General features: G+C 41.3%; 1 protein-coding gene across 1 annotated transcript in view; it reads right to left on the bottom strand.

Annotated features, from left to right (window-relative positions):
• PRKRA (protein activator of interferon induced protein kinase EIF2AK2) overlaps nt 1-8,899 on the bottom strand; it is a 36,834-nt gene extending 27,935 nt beyond the window's left edge. Inside the window, exons 1-3 of the mRNA XM_030209939.1 lie at nt 8,678-8,899; nt 5,598-5,767; nt 2,639-2,720 (exon numbers count right to left, since the gene is read on the bottom strand). Coding sequence (XP_030065799.1) covers nt 2,639-2,720; nt 5,598-5,767; nt 8,678-8,739 — 314 coding nt within the window. The 5' untranslated portion in view covers nt 8,740-8,899. The remainder of the gene's footprint in view (nt 1-2,638; nt 2,721-5,597; nt 5,768-8,677) is intronic.
• Nucleotides 8,900-20,865: the final 11,966 nt, after the last annotated feature.

Raw genomic sequence — 20,865 nt, 5'->3', positions numbered from 1 at the left:
GATCCAAACTGGGAGGGAAGGAAGGTGTCTGCCCCTTGGCGCCAGTCCTGCTCCTCTTTGCATCCCTACCTTCCTCTCTACCCCCAGGCCTCTCTCTCTAACTGCCATCCTTGGTACCTTCTCAGACACACACCAACCTCTCTCTGATCCTTGTCCTTTTTCTCACACACATCGTGAATCCCATCTTGACTCTCCTTTAGCTGACCCTCTTACTCTGTAAGCTTATTCCTTTTCAATTTCCTCTCTTCCCCTATCATCCCCAACACCCTCCTTGCCGGATTGCCTCCATTGTACTCCCTTAGCTACTGCTGATCCTATCTCCCACCCCTGACAGTGTTTCCTCCTGCTCCTTGACACCTGTGAGCTGGGTAGGTCCTAGGGCACCTGACACCACCCTCCACAGTGCCCTTGAAGCACAAAGTGGCCATTGCTGCTGCCTTTATTACCAGCACATCACCAAGTCCCTGCTGTCACCTCCCACTGTAGATACACTTAGGGGTCCATTTAGAAAGGCAAGCTGAAAAATGGCTTGTGGTAGTGTAGGCATGGGTTTTGGGCACGCCTGTAAAAAAAAAAAAAAAGGCCTTTATTTTTTTGCCGAAAAGGGACGTGCGTCAAAATGCAAAGCGCTGTTAATGCTGATTGGCTGTTAAGCTCCTTTGAGCAGGGACTGTCCTTCTTTGTTAAACTGTACAGCGCCGCATAACCCTAGTAGTGCTCTAGAAATGTTAAGTACTAGTAGTAGTAGTTACAGAGAATGTCTAGATTTCAGTGTGGATCTCTAGGTGTGCTATATAGAATATAGGGGATTATGGGCACAGCTTTCTCCGATACTGTGTATCATGGGGCCATGACCTCACAGTCTGGTATATACTAGATGCCACAGCCTGTCTCAAGTCTGTGCATGCATATTCAGATTAGCCAAAAATGACCTTTACTGTAATAGAAGATACTGACTCCTTGTGGCCACTGCTAGTGCTACAGCCTTTATTTTTTACAGAATAGACTAGAAGTGAGAATTGTGATAGATGTTGATTACATTTGTACAGACCGATGAGAGAGACAAATCACAATCTGTCCTTCACATAACAGGTCTAGACTGTCCTATCAGGTCCCCTCAAGTCTCTGGTCAGGCAGGGTGTCTGTTTTGTTCTCCGACTCCAGGAGTCTCAAGACTGCAGCATGCTATACTGGCCCAACTATACACCTCTGATCACTGCCTCAATCTTGCTCATCAACTGAAGTTTTCTAGGGATGACCTAGAACTCAAAAGTGTATCCACTGCCATGCCATTGTAGAGGACAATAGAAGATTTTACTAACAGGTCAAACCTCAAACATATTCACTTTGTAGAGAAAGGTAACAGAGGGGGGAAAAATAAAAAAAAAACTTCTCAAACTTTTCTATATACAAGGAATTTCTACAGAAATCAGACAAACTCCTAGTGTGTTGTCGGTGATGGAACACCGGTGACACCCTGTGGACAATGAGAATACTCTAGGTGTGTCTAAGTTACATAGGCCACTTGTTTTTAAGTGTGATGTTTCCATTGTTACAGTACATATGCACAGATACCTTACAGCTAAAGCCTCTCTCCAACTAAAACATTTCCAAAACAAAACGTCCCAAAATATTATAAAGTGGCAGAAGCATGTTTTTCTCTCAAAACTGTTCAAGTTGTGATTTTCGACAACCCAATTTTAAATGTTTTGCTCCACAGTTATTTCAAATATCAAGGGGGCATGTTGGGGGCAGCACCAAAAAGATAGACATTTTTCTGCAATAATGGAACAAAATGAAAACGTGTAGGGCCAAAATTAAGACTTATGGTGAGACCTTAAGGCATAACCTGCTTTATTCCCCCAGGGGTCGATGACACCCTCCCAGCTCCCTAAGATGTGACAATGACAGTACATACCATGCTTTATGACAGCTTCAGATATGATGGTCATTCTTATTAGAGTAGAAAGCAAGTCCTAGGAATAGCCTAGTGAACAGTGCAGTGGACTGTAGAGAAGGGGACCCAGGCCCATATCCCACTCTAACTAGTATATTTGTGGTGGAATGTGAACCCTCCCAAAAATACCTACTGCACTGACATATAGGTGACACCTGCAAGCATAAGGGCTATTATGTTTAGGGCCATAAGTTCAGTACAGTAGGTTTTGGAGGGCTCACCACACGATACAGGAGGCAACGGTGAGCTGAATACCTAGCACTTATGTGAAGTCCACTGCAGTGCCCCCTAGGGTGCCCCACTGCTCTGCTGGGATATGTGTGTGGCCAGTCTACCAAGAGTGCTGACCCCCATACATCCCAATGCCTTGTTTTTCAGCATTTTTCCCCTTGGACTTTTTTTTTTCCTTTTCAAAAATAGTCCTAAAAGATGGCTGCACCAAGTACAAAAACATCTAGCAAATGGCCATTTTCGAGACAAAAAAAGAGTTAGACATGTTCATTACTGGATTTTTGGACATTTTTCGCAAAACGTACAAAATCGGATTTAGAAATGCCCCTCCAAATGTACCTTTCTTTTGGTGGGGGGGGGGGGGGGGGGGGCATGAAAACTAATGTCCTACAGACAAATATTCAAATTACCACCACTGGCCCAGGACAGAACTGCCTCTACTCCACTCACCTAATGCTGGAATCTCCTTTTAAAATGTTCAAGGCAGCTTCTGCAGCTTTATGCTTTGCAATCTTCTTGCTCTGACCCTCACCTGTAGAATATAAATTTATAAAGAAATTTAATATTTTTAGAACACCAATAGTAGTAGTAGTAATACTGAAAGAGGGGACAGAGTAGAACTACAGCCAAACTCAGGTCTTTTGCATTTCCATTATATGTATATGTGGTATGCTCATAGCACATAGTCACAGACTGCAGATCAAAGGGGTTGGTTACTAAAGCTTAGCTCGAGCTATCTGCAGCAGGGTCCATAGGAATAAAATGGGTCCTGCAGGAGATAACTCGAGCTAAGCTTTAGTAAACAGGGGGGCACGTTTTGTCACTTACACCAGTTCCGTCAAAAACAATCCAAGTACTGTCACCAATCCTATCACTGTGGACCTCAGCAATCTTGGCCAAATATTCAAAAATTAAGAAACCATTGCACAAGTCTTCACACCCCTTGATTCAATACTTAGTGCGAGCCCTTTTTGCTGCAGTAACAGCTAGAGATTCATGTATGTATGATAAGTGTCTTCCAATTCTGCACATCGACATGGTAAAGATTTTGCTCTCTCTTTAAATGTGGAGAAATTCTGAAATGTAAAACAGCACTTAAAATTTTAGGAATACTAATAGATCCTTTGTTATTTCTGGATTTACATAAAAATCAATTGATGAAAAGAATTTTCTGGAAATTGCATCACAAATAAGAAAATATTTTCTCTGATTAACACAAGTCCTTGTTTTACCCTAACTGGACTACTGTAATAGTCTATATTCAGGCTGTTTAGATAAGCAGATGAAATATCTTCAGCCTCTTCAGAATACGACTGCTAGGTTGATTTCACGATTGAATTTTTTTTGCATTGAACACCTCTTTTTGATTAATCTACACCGTTTACCAATTGCAGCTTGTATACAGTTTAAATTATGTACTTTAGTTCATACGATCTTATTTGCAAAAGCTCCACAATATGTGTCTTGATTAATAGATCTCTATTTAAAAGGATATCCCATTCTCATGATCGGTTAATATTAGCCTGTAAAATATAATCATGTCTTTACTTCTTTCTCTTATCAGGCAATCAAATTATGGAATTCCCTTCCATTTAGGATTAGATATGAATCCGATTATAACACACACATTTTCTTATAGGCTTCCCCCTAATGTATGCCTTTGACTAACTTTATCCCAGAATTCTTTTGCCAGCACCATGTTTGACATTTAAACATTTGCTTTAAAATGAATTTCATACAAAAGAAACAGCTTGAGTATTAAAATCAGTTCCCCTACTTTAATTAAACACGAGGGCTCTATTTATCTCTTTATGGGGTCCTTTTAATAAGGCACGCTAGCGTTTTTAGCGTGTGCTAGCTATCTTTGATTGTATATGTGACACTTGTAATCCACCTGGAACATGACAGGAATACAAGCTTTTTTTTAAATAAATAAAATCTTAGCATTTAACACATGCTAACTCTTAGTATGCACTAAGCTTTACTAAAAGGACCCTGAAGTTAACAAAATACTGTCACTCAAAACAAAAATGACTAGGATTATATGTCAAAGTCACAAATCCATTTCCACTGCTGAAATATGTGGCAATCTATACTTGATTTAGGACAGCACCACAAAAAAAAAAAAAAAAAATGAAGGAAGAAGAAGTTTGATATTTTATTATGCCTATTACTGCCTGTTAACACCAACTATTTTCTGGATGACAGCACAATTTGGACTAGATTCTATAAATGGTGCCAAAACAATCAGTGCTTAATATGTCGCTTTACTCATACTACCCCTCTCCTCAAGACCCTTCACTGGCTCCCTATCCGTTTTCGCATCCTGTTCAAACTTCTTCTACTAACCTATAAATGTACTCACTCTGCTGCTCCCCAGTATCTCTCCACACTCGTCCTTCCCTACACCCCTTCCCGTGCACTCCGCTCCATGGATAAATCCTTCTTATCTGTTCCCTTCTCCACTACTGCCAACTCCAGACTTCGCGCCTTCTGTCTCGCTGCACCCTACGCCTGGAATAAACTTCGTGAGCCCCTACGTCTTGCCCCATCCTTGGCCACCTTTAAATCTAGACTGAAAGCCCACCTCTTTAACATTGCTTTTGACTCGTAACCACTCGCCTCCACTTACCCTCCTCTCTTCCTTCCCGTTCACATTAATTGATTTGATTTGCTTACTTTATTTATTTTTTGTCTATTAGACTGTAAGCTCTTTGAGCAGGGACTGTCTTTCTTCTATGTTTGTGCAGCGCTGCGTACGCCTTGTAGCGCTATAGAAATGCTAAATAGTAGTAGTAGTAATAAAGGATCTGTGTCTTTTATAGAACAGTGCTAAGGGTCATATTCTATAAAGGTTATGCTCCTCAATTTATGGTCCTAAAATTTATGTTGGTCTGCTCTGCTTTGGGCCATGCAGTAATATTTATTCATACTAGAGCTCTTCCTTTTCAGGTGGTTTTTTTTCCCCTGGGCTCACAGGGAGAAAAACTACAGTTTTCATTTGTTTTTGTTTCTTTTAAACCTGAGAATTTCCTTTTTAAGTCTCCAGTTCAATCAGAACCAGGGTTGGATCTTAGCATTCTCCACTACCCATAGATTTTAATTTTATTTTCTCTCTCCCTTCTCTCCTTGTAACTAGTCTAGACGATGCAATGACAAATTCTGGGCTAAGGACCATCTAGAACTCTATCATGGACCCCGAATCGGACATTTAGTGTACCTCTGAGTAACGACTACAACTCTCTCCCATCAGAGAACCAGGCAGCAAAGACCTGAGATAGAGACTTTCTGCATGGTGGTGTGCAACATAGAATACTGAGCCTAGATGTCAAAATTCTGACTCACTATTTTTGTCCACATCAGCTAGCAGTCGACAATCTACTCAATGTATTAAAAGGACAGAACAGACCTGTGCAGATGACATCACCCACTGCTACTCTGGAGATGAAAATGGGAATGTGTTCTTGCCCCTCAGCTTTCTCAAAGTCATAGGCAGGAATTTTACCCATCTTCGTTCCGTATTCATGCAATAACTGTACTGGAGCTTTGCCTGGATTAGCTGCAATCATTTCTTCCAAGCTGTGTAGACAGCAAATAAATGTAGTAAGAGCAGACAAAATGCCATTTTTTCCAGTTTCTGTAGCAAATAAAACAAAACATCAGGCAACCTACAGTTCTGTGTAAATGAAATGTATGCACTTGGGGGGGTGGGGAGGAGGATTAAACCTGTCAATACTGACATGCACAAGTATTAGTATAGCACAAATAAATAACAAAATATTCAGGCTTATAAACAGACAAAAAAACACACACACACTTGCTGCAGCTCAGTGAATGCTCATTATTAAACATAATACAGTACTGTAACATGGGCGTGTGGGAAGACAGGCATTTCCTCATACTCCAGGTGTGCCATAGGTATGAAGCACAACCAAGTGCATGAAACACTTTCACACTGTAATAAGATCCATTTTAGAAAGAATGTAATTATAGCTTCTTGCTCACATACTACTGCTTTTGTCATCTGCTGGATAAGGCTATGAAAATAAGCCACATCAGCAGAACTGGGCACACCAATTTTAACAAAAAATTATATATTAAACCCTAATAAAAATGATTTTAAAAAGTGCAGCAGCCAGCCTGGTGACTCTGGAAATGCTTTGTACACCCACATGAGGCTCTGGCTTTGATTCTTGCCAGGTTTTCGATAAGGGAGTCCCACTTAAACAATGTCAGTATCGAGTGGCTGGTTTAAGGCCCCATGCAGGCCTGGAATTCAAACAGTTTCCAAGTTACCCAGTTACAGGAGGGAAACTTTAGACCAGTTCTGTATTCCTGACAACCTCACCCTGATGCATTACAGGACCTGTAGCTCTGATTGCAATGGTTAGAAATCAAGGACTACATATACCACACAGCTTTGGCATGCAAGTTTAAAACCAGGACTGGTCAAAACATCTCCCTCCTGGAACTGGTTGGCAGCTTTTCATGGGGGTGGGGTGCAACCAGGCCACAGAGCCCCAAGCCTGCCAAAATTTGAAAGCAGCGTTTATTAGCAGGCTTTGCCCCCCCCCCCCCCCCCCCGAGTCTAAAACTGCATAATTCCCAGGGAAAGCCTAGGGCAATGGTTCTGAACCCAGTCCTCAAGGCACACCTAGCCAGTCAGGTTTTCAGGATATCCACAAGGAATATATATACATACATGAGATAAATCTGCATGCAAATCTCTTATCATATTCATTCTAAATATACTGAAAACTGAACGACTAGATATTAAGAACATAAGAATAGCCATACTGAGTCAGACCAATGGTCCATCTAGCTCAATAGCCTGCTTCAAGGTCACAATTACCTGGCAGAAACCCAGTTAGTAGCACCATTCCATGCTACCAATCCCAGGGCAAGCAATGGCTTCCCCCACATCCATCTCAATAATAGACTATGGACTTTTCCTTCAGAAACTTATCCAAATCTTTTTTAAACCCAGATATGCTAACTGCTGTTACCACATTCTCCGGCAACGAGTTCCAGAGCTTAACTATTCTTTCAACTTAAAAAATAATTTTCTTTTAGTTGATTTAAAAGTATTTGTGTAATTTCATTGTGTCCCCTGGTCCTTGTACTTTTTAAATGAATGAAAAATCAATTAACCTCCACCCACTCCAGATTTTGTTTTCATTTCAATGCATACCCATATCAAGCCCCTTAAAAAAAAAAACCTTTTTCCCAGCCACAGTAAAAAAAAAAAAAAAAAAGGCCCAGCATGCACCCACAGTACCACAGGCCACTTTTTACAGCAGCTTAATAAAAGGACTCCTTAGTGCAGCAATAAAACAGCCACATTTTCTATTTCCTCCCCCTAATGGGGTGCACTAAATTCCCAAGTAGAACCTGTGCCCTCACCATACCTATTTACAAGGCGATGAGGGCTCATATGCTAATTGATTAGTGCACGGTGATGAAGCTGCGCTAACCAATTAGCACAGGACACACCTACTCTCCATCCCCAAATATACTCCCCAGCACTACAAATATTTTCTATTTTTAATGCATAGGAATCATGTGCTAATCCAAAATCTACTGCAGATCACCTAAGCGCATCCAGCGGTGGTAGATTTTAACCTGCAGTGAGCACTTGACTCGTTAGTGCTTACCGCAGCTTAGTAAACGGAGGACCCCCTATATGAGCAAATATGGTGCGTTAATAGCAAGCCTCTACAATTGAGACACCACCAACATGCACCCAAGGAAAATAATTGAAGCAACTCTGTACCCAGAAAACTAAAAAGTCAAAGAAAATCCAGTACAAGAAAAGTGCATTACTCAGCCAGTACTTCTACAACAAGATACTGTATTCAGAAAGAAGCCAGTCATTCTGCCCTTAACACTATAGCATGCAGGGCTCGAAGATTGTGAACCCTCCTGGGACAGAGAAATATCCAGTGTACCTGAATGTAACTCACCTTGAGCTACTACTGAAAAAGGTGTGTGCAAAATCTAAATAAATAACACTTTACATTAGACTGATAACCTTCTCGATTACTGATGAAAGTTACACAATAGGCACTACCACTTTGTTTCTCATGCCGGAAATGAACTTTCTATAGTTGATAATCTAACTTATTTTCATAATTCACTCTATCACTCAGGAACTTCAATGCAATACCACTTGTATTCTTTTGTACCATTTATGTGCCTTAATGCAATACCACTTGTAATTCTCTACCCGGAAATGGCGATCGCCATTACGGCATAATGTAAGCCACATTGAGCCTGCAAATTGGTGGGAAAATGTGGGATAAAAATGCAACAAATAAATAATCCCTACTATTGTCATCACTACTTTGCTTCGCGCCGGCGGTCTTTACGCTCAAGTTTACGCTAGTAGCCGATAGTCATGCGCAGGTTACCCAGCAAGCCTCGCGCGCCTCACACCGGCCACCAGCGGCACCCGACCCAGAAGCCGGCAGGCCTCGAGCGACCGATTACCTGAGTAGCTTCTTCTTTTCAGAGCTCCTTTTAGGCGCGGCTGGAAACCTTTCCTCGGACATGGTGCTGGTTCTGAAACCTTTGTGTCCGGCGCTGGTAGCTGAAGGCTTGAAGCCGCGCGGAAAAGGGGCTCTGTCGGCAATGCCTGGTGCTGCTGCTGTGCACCGTTCGCTCTCGCTTCCTGACTGCTTATTAATATTCTCCGCGCGACGTTAGGACTAGGAGTTCTGGGAGGCTGCCTAGATGTTGCGTCACTGTTGTGGAGGAGGAGCCGCAGAGAGGAAGGTAACCTGCCCTGCGAGAAGCGGCCAGATCAATGTTGGTTATTTCTACGAGTCGGGGCGTGGTTGGTTTAACTCAGTGGTTCTCATATGCACGCAATAGGTTGGGTATATTTATTGTGGATATCCTGAAAAAAAAAACCTGGGTTTTGTAGGACAGTGACTATTTTTATTTTTCATTTATAACATACCACAACTCTTACAGGCCTGGTATAGTAAAAACAAACCTTATAAAAATGCAATAACTAAATAATAACAACAGTGGCCTAGTGGTTAGGGTGGTGGACTCTGGTCTTGGGGAACTGAGTTCAATTCCCACTTCAGGCACAGGCAGCTCCTTGTAAGCCACATTGAGCCAGTCATGGGTGGGAAAGCGTGGGGTACAAATAACAAAACAGTAAAGGACAGCCTCTGCAACAATACAACAAAAATCCTCTTTCTTTATTATACTAGGTACTACTACTACTATTTAGCATTTCTATAGCGCTACAAGGTGTACGCAGCGCTGCACAAACATAGAAGAAAGACAGTCCCTGCTCAGAGAGCTTACAATCTAATAGACAAAAAATAAATAAAGTAATCAAATCAATTAATGTGAACGGGAAGGAAGAGAGGAGGGTAGGTGGAGGCGAGTGGTTACAAGTGGTTACGATTACGAGTCAAAAGCAATGTTAAAGAGGTGGGCTTTCAGTCTAGATTTAAAGGTGGCCAAGGCAGGGGCGTAGCCAGACACCCAATTTTGGGTGGGCCTGGGCCCAAGATGGGTGGGCAGACGAACCTCGCCCCGTCCCACAGGTGATTTGGTCTCTCCTTCTCTCGCCTGCATGCCATATGGTCTCTCAAACATCCCCCCTCTCCCGTATACCTTTTAAATATCAGATTTTCACCAGCAGCGAGCAGCAAGTAATACACACTGCTCATGTTGGCCCCACACCCTTCCCTCTGATGCAACTTCCTGTTTCTGCCTACACAGAAATACATCAGAGGGATGGCTGTGAGGCCGGTGCAAGCAGTATGTATGTCACTGCTCACTGCAGGCAAAGATCTGCTACTTACAAGGTATGCAGGAGGGACACTTGTTGGGAGTTTTTGGCTGGTGGGGCTTGGGAATCCCTGCCAGCCACATTATAGATGTGTTACTACTGGGTGGGCCTGAATCCAAAGTGGGTGGGCCTGGCCCCACCCAAGCCCACCCTTGGCTACGCCACTGGGCCAAGGATGGGGCAAGACGTAGGGGCTCAGGAAGTTTATTCCAGGCGTAGGGTGCAGCGAGACAGAAGGCGCGAAGTCTGGAGTTGGCAGTAGTGGAGAAGGGAACAGATAAGAAGGATTTATCCATGGAGCGGCGTGCACGGGAAGGGGTGTAGGGAAGGACGAGTGTGGAGAGATACTGGGGAGCAGCAGAGTGAGTACATTTATAGGTTAGTAGAAGAAGTTTGAACAGGATGTGAAAACGGATAGGGAGCCAGTGAAGGGTCTTGAGGAGAGGGGTAGTATAGGTAACCATCTCCATCCTTGGGCAGTTCAAGAAATTGACAGTCACTAGTGGAACTGGTACAGCATTATTGTGTATTATTTACCACATGTCCAATTTTATGCATTGAGACCTATTTTTTAACCAGACATGATTTGCTTACTTTATTTTTTGTCTATTAGATTGTAAGCTCTTTGAGCAGGGACTTTGTTTCTTCTATGTTTGTGCAGCGCTGCGTACGCCTTGTAGCGCTATAGAAATGCTAAATAGTAGTAGTAGTAGTAGTGTTAGTTAGCATTCCCTAATGTTTAGTTTTCTACTTATATCCTGTCTGTTGATGCTTTTTACCACCATGGAAAGGGGTAAAATTGCTTTATTAGCCTGTCTGGATTTGTTGACAGCATTTGATCTTATTAACCACAATCTTCTATTACAACGCCTTGCATCTCTGGGTAGTTCTGGTGTGGTTCTTTATTGGTTTACCTCTTTTCTGTAGCAATGATTTTTTTGAGTGGTTCGTTATTTTCTTCTTTGCCTCTTTTACCTCTGACATGCGGTGTTCCACAGAGGTCGATGCTTTCTCCTACACTCTTTAATATATTTGTTAGCCCTTTGTCTCTTCTCATACAATCATTTGGGATAAGGTCTTATTCTTATGGAGATTATTTTCTCTGTGGTTTTTATACAGATGTCCATTCAATTCAATTACAGCCTCTTCAAACATGTGTGGATCATGAGGCAAACTGGCAATGTGATCACCGCTTAGTGTTGAATCCTGAAAAACTGTAGCTTGTTGGGTTACTGGGTACCTATCTCCACCATCTGTTAATCCTTTTCTCTTTGGTAGGCACATTGTTCCTGTACCATCTTTCTGTTACCTTGGGGTTATACTGGATTCTGCTCTGTCGTTTGTTTCACAAATTACTACTACTACTACTATTTAGCATTTCTATAGCGCTACAAGGCATACGCAGCGCTGCACAAACATAGAAGAAAGACAGTCCCTGCTCAAAGAGCTTACAATCTAATAGAGCTTACAATCTAATTTCTCAGGTAGTTAAAAACGGTTTCTTTTTTCTGCAAAAACAGATCTGTTTGCAATGTTTTGGATTTTGATGCACTTTGCTCTTTATTTTATGCTTTTCTTCACCCTAGATATAACTTTTGTAATGTTGTTTTTGCTGGGATATCTAAACAAAATCTGAAAAGACTGCAAACTTTACAAAATACTGCAACACATATACTCTGCTGAGCTTCCCTTTTTGACCATGTTTCACTTCTTCTCCGACAGCTTCACTGGTTACTTAATGAATTTAAGATCAAGTTCAAAATTCTTACACTAACCTATAAGGTTTTTCACAGTGGTTCTGCTTATCTTGCTTCTTTGGCAATCCCTTATTACACCTTCGTGTACTCTACACTCTTTAAATGACAATAGACTGGTTCTCCCTCACCCAATTAAAGCAAGATGGGAATCTACTAGATCAAGCTCATTTTATTTTTTGTCCCCAGCACTCTGAAATTCCCTACCACAGCAGCTTCGTCTTGTAACATCTTACACTTCTTTCCGTGCTCTTTTGAAAACTCACCTTTTTCAAAAGGCTTTTTCTGTATGATTTGTGATGCAAGACCAGGAATAATGGATGGGAATGTATGAGTGGTGAATTCTTTGATGGTAATTTATGTATTTAATTTATATGTATTCTCTCTTTTGTCTTTGAGTGATCAGTAGTTAGTACTTTCGTGTCATAAATTGGTGGTCCTTTCTATTTTTATTTAATTGTATATGTAGGATCTAGGGGCATTTGATTGTTTCTCTTCCCTGACCCAGGCATGTGTTTTGATTCTACCATGCTCATAACAGCCAACTTTACATGTAGGTAGTGGACTTGCCACAAGTCCCACACAATTTTCTGCATTGTGCAGCTCCATTTTCTGAGTCTATCCTCTGCTCTCCAAGGCTCAACCCATTGGTCACATTGCAATTCCAGTGGTAGGGGCACAGTAGTTAAATCAAGTCCCTCTGGTGATCCTATTGGCTTAGAGCAGCAGTTTTCAACTGGTGTGTTGCAACCACCCAGGAGGTGTGACATGGGGCAAGCCAGCACAAATATCGGCGGCTGGGAAGGGACAGCAGAAGGAAACACAACCCAGCACAGGAGATATGGCTACAAGAACCCTAACACCGTGCTCCTTCCCAGACTGTACAGGCAGCAAACTGTGCTTACTAGTGAAAGGCTGCTTTGTGCAAAACAAGGAGGAGGAGGGGTTGATTCTTTTGTTTTTAAGCCTAAAATGACTGTCATTCAGCAATCAGTCTGTCATTCTTAAACACACGGTATCCTTTTGAAAGAAAAACAAATGCCTACTTTTCTTTCTTTCCTGTGAGAAAAAGTGAAGCTGTGCATTTGCAAATAAATTCCGCCGATACTATAGGGGGCAGTGTTGTGGTTTTATTGATGTCACTTCCTGTCACGTGACCCCCATCCAAGATGGCGGATAGTAGTAGAAACAGGAAATGACACAATGTATATAGTAGTGACTGCCATCTTAGAAAAATATGTTGCTGTGACATCAGCAACAGGGGTGGGGTTAGAGGTGGAGCTATGCAAAAAGGTGGTAGAATTTGGGGTGTGGCTATGCAAATGGGGCAGGGCCAAGACAGCATACCTGATGATTTCATCACAGGGGCAGGGGTGGGCGGGGTTTGGGCAGTGATGTGAAAGTGGCTTAGGCATGTCTCGTGTTTGGCTGAGAACCAAAAGTGGACATGTCACCTGTCAAAATTTTGACAACTAATTTTGACAAATGCAGATGAGATACACTACTCATATGTGAGAATATGTGCTTTGCTGTCCTTAGACAACATCATGCACAAGTGTTCCTGAATATTGTATCCATTCATTCATTCATTCATTCATTTTAAGTACTGTATTTATATACCACTTAGGCCTAAGCTGTTTACAGTTTCATTTTACAGGTACTGGGACTTTCTGTAGTGGGCTCACATTCTACATTGTACTACTATTGTACCTGGGGCAATGGAGGATTAAGTGACTTCCCCAGGGTCATATGGAGCTGCAGAGGGAATTGAACTTGGTTCCCCAAGATCTCAACCCACTGCTGACAGCAAAGAATCTTGGGTACTTAACTGTGAGATAAAAAATGTATGTAATGAAGAACAAGAGAATGAATTGTGGCGTCAATCAATGTGAATTACACGGTTGAAAAAACACTCATTGTTTTACAACATTAGTCCAATATAAGCATACCCAGCATCTCAGCTGAAAGCAGGGAGTAGAAATCTAATCTAAAAAAAAATGAATAAAAAAACTTTTAAGTGCAGCGATACCCCAAAACTAGTTGTACATAAGTATTATTGTAATCACAGACTCAGTCCAACTAATAATGTTACTGACAATATAAAATAACAGCCATTGATGAACTACATCTACACATCTATACACTGTGCCTCGCAGGCCAGGGTCACAGTTTGCTCATAATTGAATTGCAGGCGATTGAGCACTTCTCTCCAGATACGTTTCTTGACACTGCAAGAGTCCACTAGTGCCTGGAACAGGTATCCTTCCAGCTCAACTTGTAATAAACAATTTCTACTTCCTGGATGTAGAGAGGTGTGGTAGCCGTGTTAGTCCACTCTTAAAGGTTATCAATAGAAATCAAACAAAATAAAACATGGAAAAGAAAATAAGATGATACCTTTTTTATTGGACATAACTTAATACATTTCTTGATTAGCTTTTGAAGGTTGCCCTTCTTCGTCAGATCAGAAATAAGCAAATGTGGTAGCAGATAGTATATATAAGAGAAACATCAAAGCATTACTTTGACAGTCTGACAGAGTGGGAGGGTGGGGGTATGCATGGGGACATCAAAGCATTTCATTGATATTCTAACAGGATGGGTGTTGGTAGGTGAGAGGAGGGTGATAAACAGAGAAATAAACAGAGAAATACAACTTTATGGTTTATAATGGGCTAGAAAACCCAGACCCTTATTAAGTCCTGTCTGTTGGGTGTCAAAATATTTAATCATTCTTACTTCAAAGGTCTTATGTTCCTGTATTGTTTTAAAATTACCTTTCAGTATTCTTACTGTGAAATCACTGGTGCAGTGTTCTGGTCTTGTAAAGTGTTGGCCCACAGGGGTGGGGGCTTGACTGGCACCGGCTATTTTCATGTGATGTCTGTGCAGATTGAATCTGTCTTAAGCATCTGGCCTGTTTCTCCAATATAGCATCCTTCGTTACATTTTTTACACTGAATGATATATACCACATTGGAAGATGAGCATGTGAAAGATTCCTTTATGTTGAATATTTTTCCCTTGTGAATGACCGTGGGGACCTGTGAAATGTTTTGGCATAGCTTGCAGCTGGATATGTTACAGGGAAACGTGCCCTTTTCTTTTTCAGTCTGTGTTGGGAGTTTACTTCTGATCAGCTTGTGTTTTAAGTTTGGTGGCTGTCGGAAGCAAATTGCAGTTGTGTGTTGCTACTACATTTACATCCATGGAATCTTCAGCTATATCCTGGCAGTCTCTGGCTATATGTCCTCTTCAGCCACACCTGAAACAGGTGGGAAAGTATGGATCCCGCGACCAGGGTAAAGGTGCACAGTACGTTTGTGGGGATGAGGGCTTCCATCGCTCTGACTCCTTCCTTGGAGGGCCCGGCCTGGAGCGTGGTTTCTGATCCCTCTGGTTGTCCATTCTAGCTTTTTCTCTTTTCCTCCCAGGACTTCCAGCCTGCTTCTTGTCTTTATAGAGTTCTGAATCTGGTAGAAGGCTTCGGCTGCTTCAAAATCTGTACTATGGTTCACAAAATTATACATGGCAAAGCACCTAACTACATGACAGACCTTATCGACATACCAGCCAGAAACTCATTCGTTTCAACACAAACATACCTAAATCTACACTACCCAAGCTGCAAAGGACTCAAATACAAATCAACTTACGCATCTAGTTTTTCCTACATCAGCACACAACTGTGGAATGCACTACCAAAAGACATGAAAACCATACATGACCACCTACACTTCAGAAAGTCACTCAAGACCCACCTGTTTAAAAAGGCATACCCTACAGACCCAACATAAATGCCTGATATCAGCGACACAACTACACTACAGTCCATAATAGCCTTCACCGAACTCTTCCGCTGAACGTTTCCTCTATGTGGTCCTACCACATGAACATTACCTTATCACAACTTCACCTTGTATTTGTATACACCGGAGTCTCCGGCACTATGAACCTACAAAGAGGTGGGAAAATGGGGGGTACAAACGTAACAAATAAATAAAGCACTGTCGGTTGCGTCTAGATATTATAGGATGCCCAGGTGGATTAATCTATGTCTTATGAATTTTTGACAGTATATAAAATACTGGAATCCGTGGTTGAGCCACAATCAAAAATGTTAACTCATATTTAGTCAAAATCCCAACATCAAAAGCTTGTAAATCGATATTGAAGATTTGTAATCTTAGATCTTCTGTGGGACCAGTGTCTAACATCAGTACTCTAGGTTTATAACAGGAAGAGCTACCCACAGCAATGTTGTGGGATACCTCGTGACACTGAAAGTTTCAGTGCGATCTATAGCTGGCAAGTACTCTAGATTTTCAAGCTTGATTTTAATATAATTTTTTGTGTTGTTGGTTATTGAGAACACTTTGCTAACACTTTATAGCAGAAGTATACTTTAAGATTTTTTTTTTTTTTTTTAGATTAAATGGAGGCAGCTTGACACTGTTCTGTCCTCCGACAGCCTCACACTAGTTTATAACGTGATCCTACAATGTGTGTAATGCTTTTACTGTTATTCTCAGTTCTAAGGACTATCATTGCTGCAGTTTCTCACTGCAAAGATACATGAGCAATGCACTGTGGGTAATGTAGTTCACAGACAGTGCAACCACACTTGCTTGGCTGTGTAAGAACTGTTCCACTGGTTGTGAGGCTGCCCAGACCTCCTCTCTTTCTCTCTGCCAAGTTTGGCTCTTTTGTCTTCCTGCTATCATTTCCTGATCATTCTCACTATCTCTGTCCTGGGAGGTCAGCCAGGTATGACCTTTCCCTTCAATCGAGAGCCGTCCTCTAGGACCACCCCTTGCTACCCGATGGCAGGCTCTGTCCCCATTGGTCTCTATCTGCACCTCCCTGAGCCTGTGTGAAGCCTCAACACCTCTTTGTCCCTTCAGCCATGAGGCATTCCACCACCATCTAGCCAGAGACATGGAGCATGCATCATCTTATTCCAGACAGCTCTGTCCTACGGAAACTCCCTGTAACGAACCTGGTTTTTTACCTTGAAAATATCTCCTCCCTAATGAGATATCGCACATTCCAATCACCCAGCTTTGAACCATTTCTACCTGTTCAACTATCCTTCTCCCCCCCCCCCTGCAATATCGCTACCTCTCCTCAGATCTCCACCCCCAACAACTCTCAGATTAAGGAGTCTCTGTGTCCTGGAGCAGCACCTCTGAACATTTGTCTGTAAGTAAATTATCTATGATTTATTCAATAAAAGAGACTTCATAAAAATAATAGAGACTTTGGGTGATTGGTGTGCCAAGGTTATACTCCAAGATATTGAGGCCTCAAGTTAACAAGCCTCAAGAGTCTTGACACACAGCTAAGGCAAAACTTTGGCCACAGTCGGTGTGGTTTGTTTGCAGCACAAATTGAAACGCACATTGTTTTGAAAAAGCTACGTTTTTACACTTTTTCATTTTGTTTTTGTCACTGTATAGAAGGTAATCTGCCAAGTTTACATAGCATAGATTTAGCGATATAACTTGAAGGGGGTTTTTATTCTCATGACTGGAACCACCCCATAAGTTCTGTTATCAAATAAGCAAAAGAACTTTGGGTTCTGAGGCTTTTTTTCCCTTGTTAATCGCATTATACTGCTATATAGAAATGCTATTCTCTAAGTGGAACGAGAACTGCTAGCTCTAAGAAGAGGTTTTTTAAAATTTGTGCCTAAATTTTAGTCATGGGGACAGGCACTACGCGCATTCTATAAACCGCATGTAAGTTTAGGCGAGGTTTATAGAATAGTGCTAAGCGTGGTTTTTTCACCGCTTATTTTTTGGCACCATTTATAGAATTTGGTCCAGAATGTATGTTGTATTTTAAAACACAAGGCATGCACTTATCAGTCACAGTCTTAGCAGAGCCTCTCTTGGATTATGGAAGCCCAATTAACTACCTAATGAATTAACTTCTTGGGATACCCCCACTCACTGAATTTCCTACTCAGTTTTTTTTTAACTGTATAATCTTTCTCATTTGATGTAAAACTTCTGTGACAACACAAAAACTGAGAAAATAGAATTGATTTTAATCGATGGGGGTGCATGCTGTCAAAATGCAACAAAGTGTTGCAATCAGTGGGTTTAGTATACAAAGAAGTGGAAAAAGTACTATTATGTAAAATCATTGAAACGTCCAAAAATGTGATATCTGGAAGATTTTTTTTTTTTGTTACATTTGTACCCCGTGCTTTCCCACTCATGGCAGGCTCAATGCGGCGGGCAATGGAGGGTTAAGTGACTTGCCCAGAGTCACAAGGAGCTGCCTGTGCCAGGAATCAAACTCAGTTCCTCAGGACCAAAGTCCACCACCCTAACCACTAGGCCACTCCTAATATCAAATTTAATATTAAAATGATAATCATTCAAAAAATTAATGAACTTTCAATGTTGCAGGAATTACCACTATTGTTAGCAGAATCTGTGGTACTTCAGGAGTCAAACACCACACACCAGAATGAGAGAGAAATCTTCTTTATTTGCCAGCAAACAAAGTAGGACATCAGCTCTAGCTCTCTCTGTGTCCTGTCCTTCTGTGTCTCTTCTTCTGAGCTCTCTGGATCCTGCCTCCTGTCTTCTCCTGTCTGTTGTCTCTCTCGTCTCAGCTCCTTCTCTAACGTAAGCTGCTTCTGTTCTCATTTTATATAGGGTCCTAAACCCTTCTAGCCCCCCTTTCTCACCAGATGGTAAAGAATAGATTGATTACCCTGTCTTGAACTAATTATCTCTACACATTTACTCAAAAATATCAGTTACATAGGTTTGAGATATTTCCTAAACTGACCTATGACCTGGGGCCTCTCAAACTAGACAATGTGGCACCTATCTCCTGCATTTTATTATTATTCACATAATCAGATTCCCGGTTAACTTCATAACTTGAGCTGGGTTCATCGAGGGGCTAAGGGGCCAGTCTTGCTTAATGGCACACAGACATGGTTTGTTATTACTTTCAGAAGACCAGTCCTACACTTAGGTATAATCAATCAAGGAGAAGACTTGACTTTTCCTGACTTCTTTCACCTATTAGCTTCATACACAGAACTAGCTAGGACTGTGGATAATTCAATCCAGATGATGACCTCTTAAACTGCAGACAAATCTCACTTGAAAGTCAGACACTGAATTTAAAAGATATTTTACATAGAGAAATAGAACTTATTAATTAAACAGAATAAAACATTTTAAAATAAGCAGAAATCAGAATTCCTTATAAGACAAAATCTAAATCATCTAGAATTATTTAAATCTACTCTATCTCCTTCTAAACAGCGTTCAGTCTAATCTTTTAAAACAGCTTGCTTGCTGGTCCCCTCGAGATTGTCCACTATGCCTGCCTTACTTAGAATGGCATCCAGATGTGGTAAATAATACCTATGAACAATCCATCACTCAAAAAGGGACAAAGAAAGTTTCATTTCTCTCTGACCTTTCTAACCTCTAGTCTAGCAAAAGCTAGACATTTGAGTAATTAAAACCAGATGGCATTCTACCACTTTCCAGGACTGAACCAAACTTAAACAGAATTAACAAATTAATTTAATTTCTCTGCCCAGGCTGCCTCATCAAAACTTTCTTGTGGATCTTCTCCAGATCACAAAAACATTGTTCAAGGTAACACCACCAAAGTAAACATATTGGGGAAAAAAAGATAAGTGCATACTCAGTGTTCTTCAAAGACAGATTGAAAAGACTGGCAATAGTGGGCACTAATGCTGCCCCCAATGCCACACCTGAAACCTGTTGCAAAGCATTGTGTTGAGTCAAAAAATAAATGTATTGCATATTGTCACGAAATGGCTAGCCACCTGCCTGGAGTTACCCGGCGGCCACTTAGAGGGTCTATCCCCAGCACAGATCAGGTGCACCTACATCTGCCACTTGTGCTCTACACTAGCAACCTCCAACCGACTGGGTCACAACCGCCTCTGGGCGAGTCTCCCACTCTCAAATTATCCCTAGTGATTTCTAGGTTACTGGAGCCACACTTCCCAGTGGTCCCACAGTTCCCAGAAAGTACTCACAGACCCAACACACAAACTACCAGGATTCTTTATTGGTCCAGAGAAGCAGGGTGAACAAACGATTATGTTCGCTTAAAAATATTGAACAGTGGACAGAAAATGTGCAATCAGCAAACAGTAATAAGTAACTGAAAAATGGATCATTTGAAAAACTAACTAAACATTTGTTTTGTTTCTAAAAAGTACCTGGGAAGATCAGGACATATAGCTGCTCACAAGTTATCAAATGTAACTGTTTTCAGGGCCTTAGCAAAGAGATCTGGCTCTCTCTTCTTCCTGGCTAAGACTGAAGCAAAAGCCAGTATACTTCAAATGAAAATGAGCTCATGGGCCAGTCAGAGTCCAGAACAAGAAAATTTCTAACATATACTGTTTCTTGCTTCCTGTTTGTGTGCTAAAACTAAAGAAAGAACATTCATTTTCTCTGCAACAGCTTTACAGCAAAGAAACACCACCTGCTGGCCAAATAAGAGAAATACACTTCAAGGCATAAATAATGCAAGAAAATATCCAATACATTTTACAGGCTAAAAACACACTGTTTCTTCATACATAGCAATTGTGATCAAAGCTACCAAAAACTCATATTTAATCAAATGTAGGTATGGATAGAAATTCAAAGCATTGTCTACCACCATAATCGCTTACAACTGGGGTATGCTGGTATAAAGGAACCATACATCAGTGATGCCAGCAAACCTGGGAAATCAAAATCATCCAAACTTTGTAATAAACTAAAAAAAAAAATGGGTGGTTCCTTTAATATACAAACTTACAGTACCCAACAAGGGCTACAAAAACTGCTGACATACTTACATGTCTTCTCCAAAGTTTCCACTGCAGTAAGGTATCCCAAGGTCTTTACCTCTGCCATAATAATTAAAATTTTAGCTGAAACCCAATCAGAAGGATCTTCTCCTAACAGCAAATACACTTGTGGGTCAGCTGTTTATCACTGGACCCTCACATGTAAGAATTTTAACCTTTATCCGCTTTATGAATCACTGTAGCGAGTCAGTGCACCTGAGAGAAAGTTAACTACACCTTTTGGAGGCTTGTCAAC

The sequence above is a fragment of the Microcaecilia unicolor genome, chromosome 7, assembly GCF_901765095.1.
Source record: "Microcaecilia unicolor chromosome 7, aMicUni1.1, whole genome shotgun sequence".
Classification (NCBI taxonomy): domain Eukaryota; kingdom Metazoa; phylum Chordata; class Amphibia; order Gymnophiona; family Siphonopidae; genus Microcaecilia; species Microcaecilia unicolor.
The sequence above is the reverse complement of the archived record's forward strand: the minus strand, read 5'-3'. Positions and strand labels throughout refer to the sequence as shown.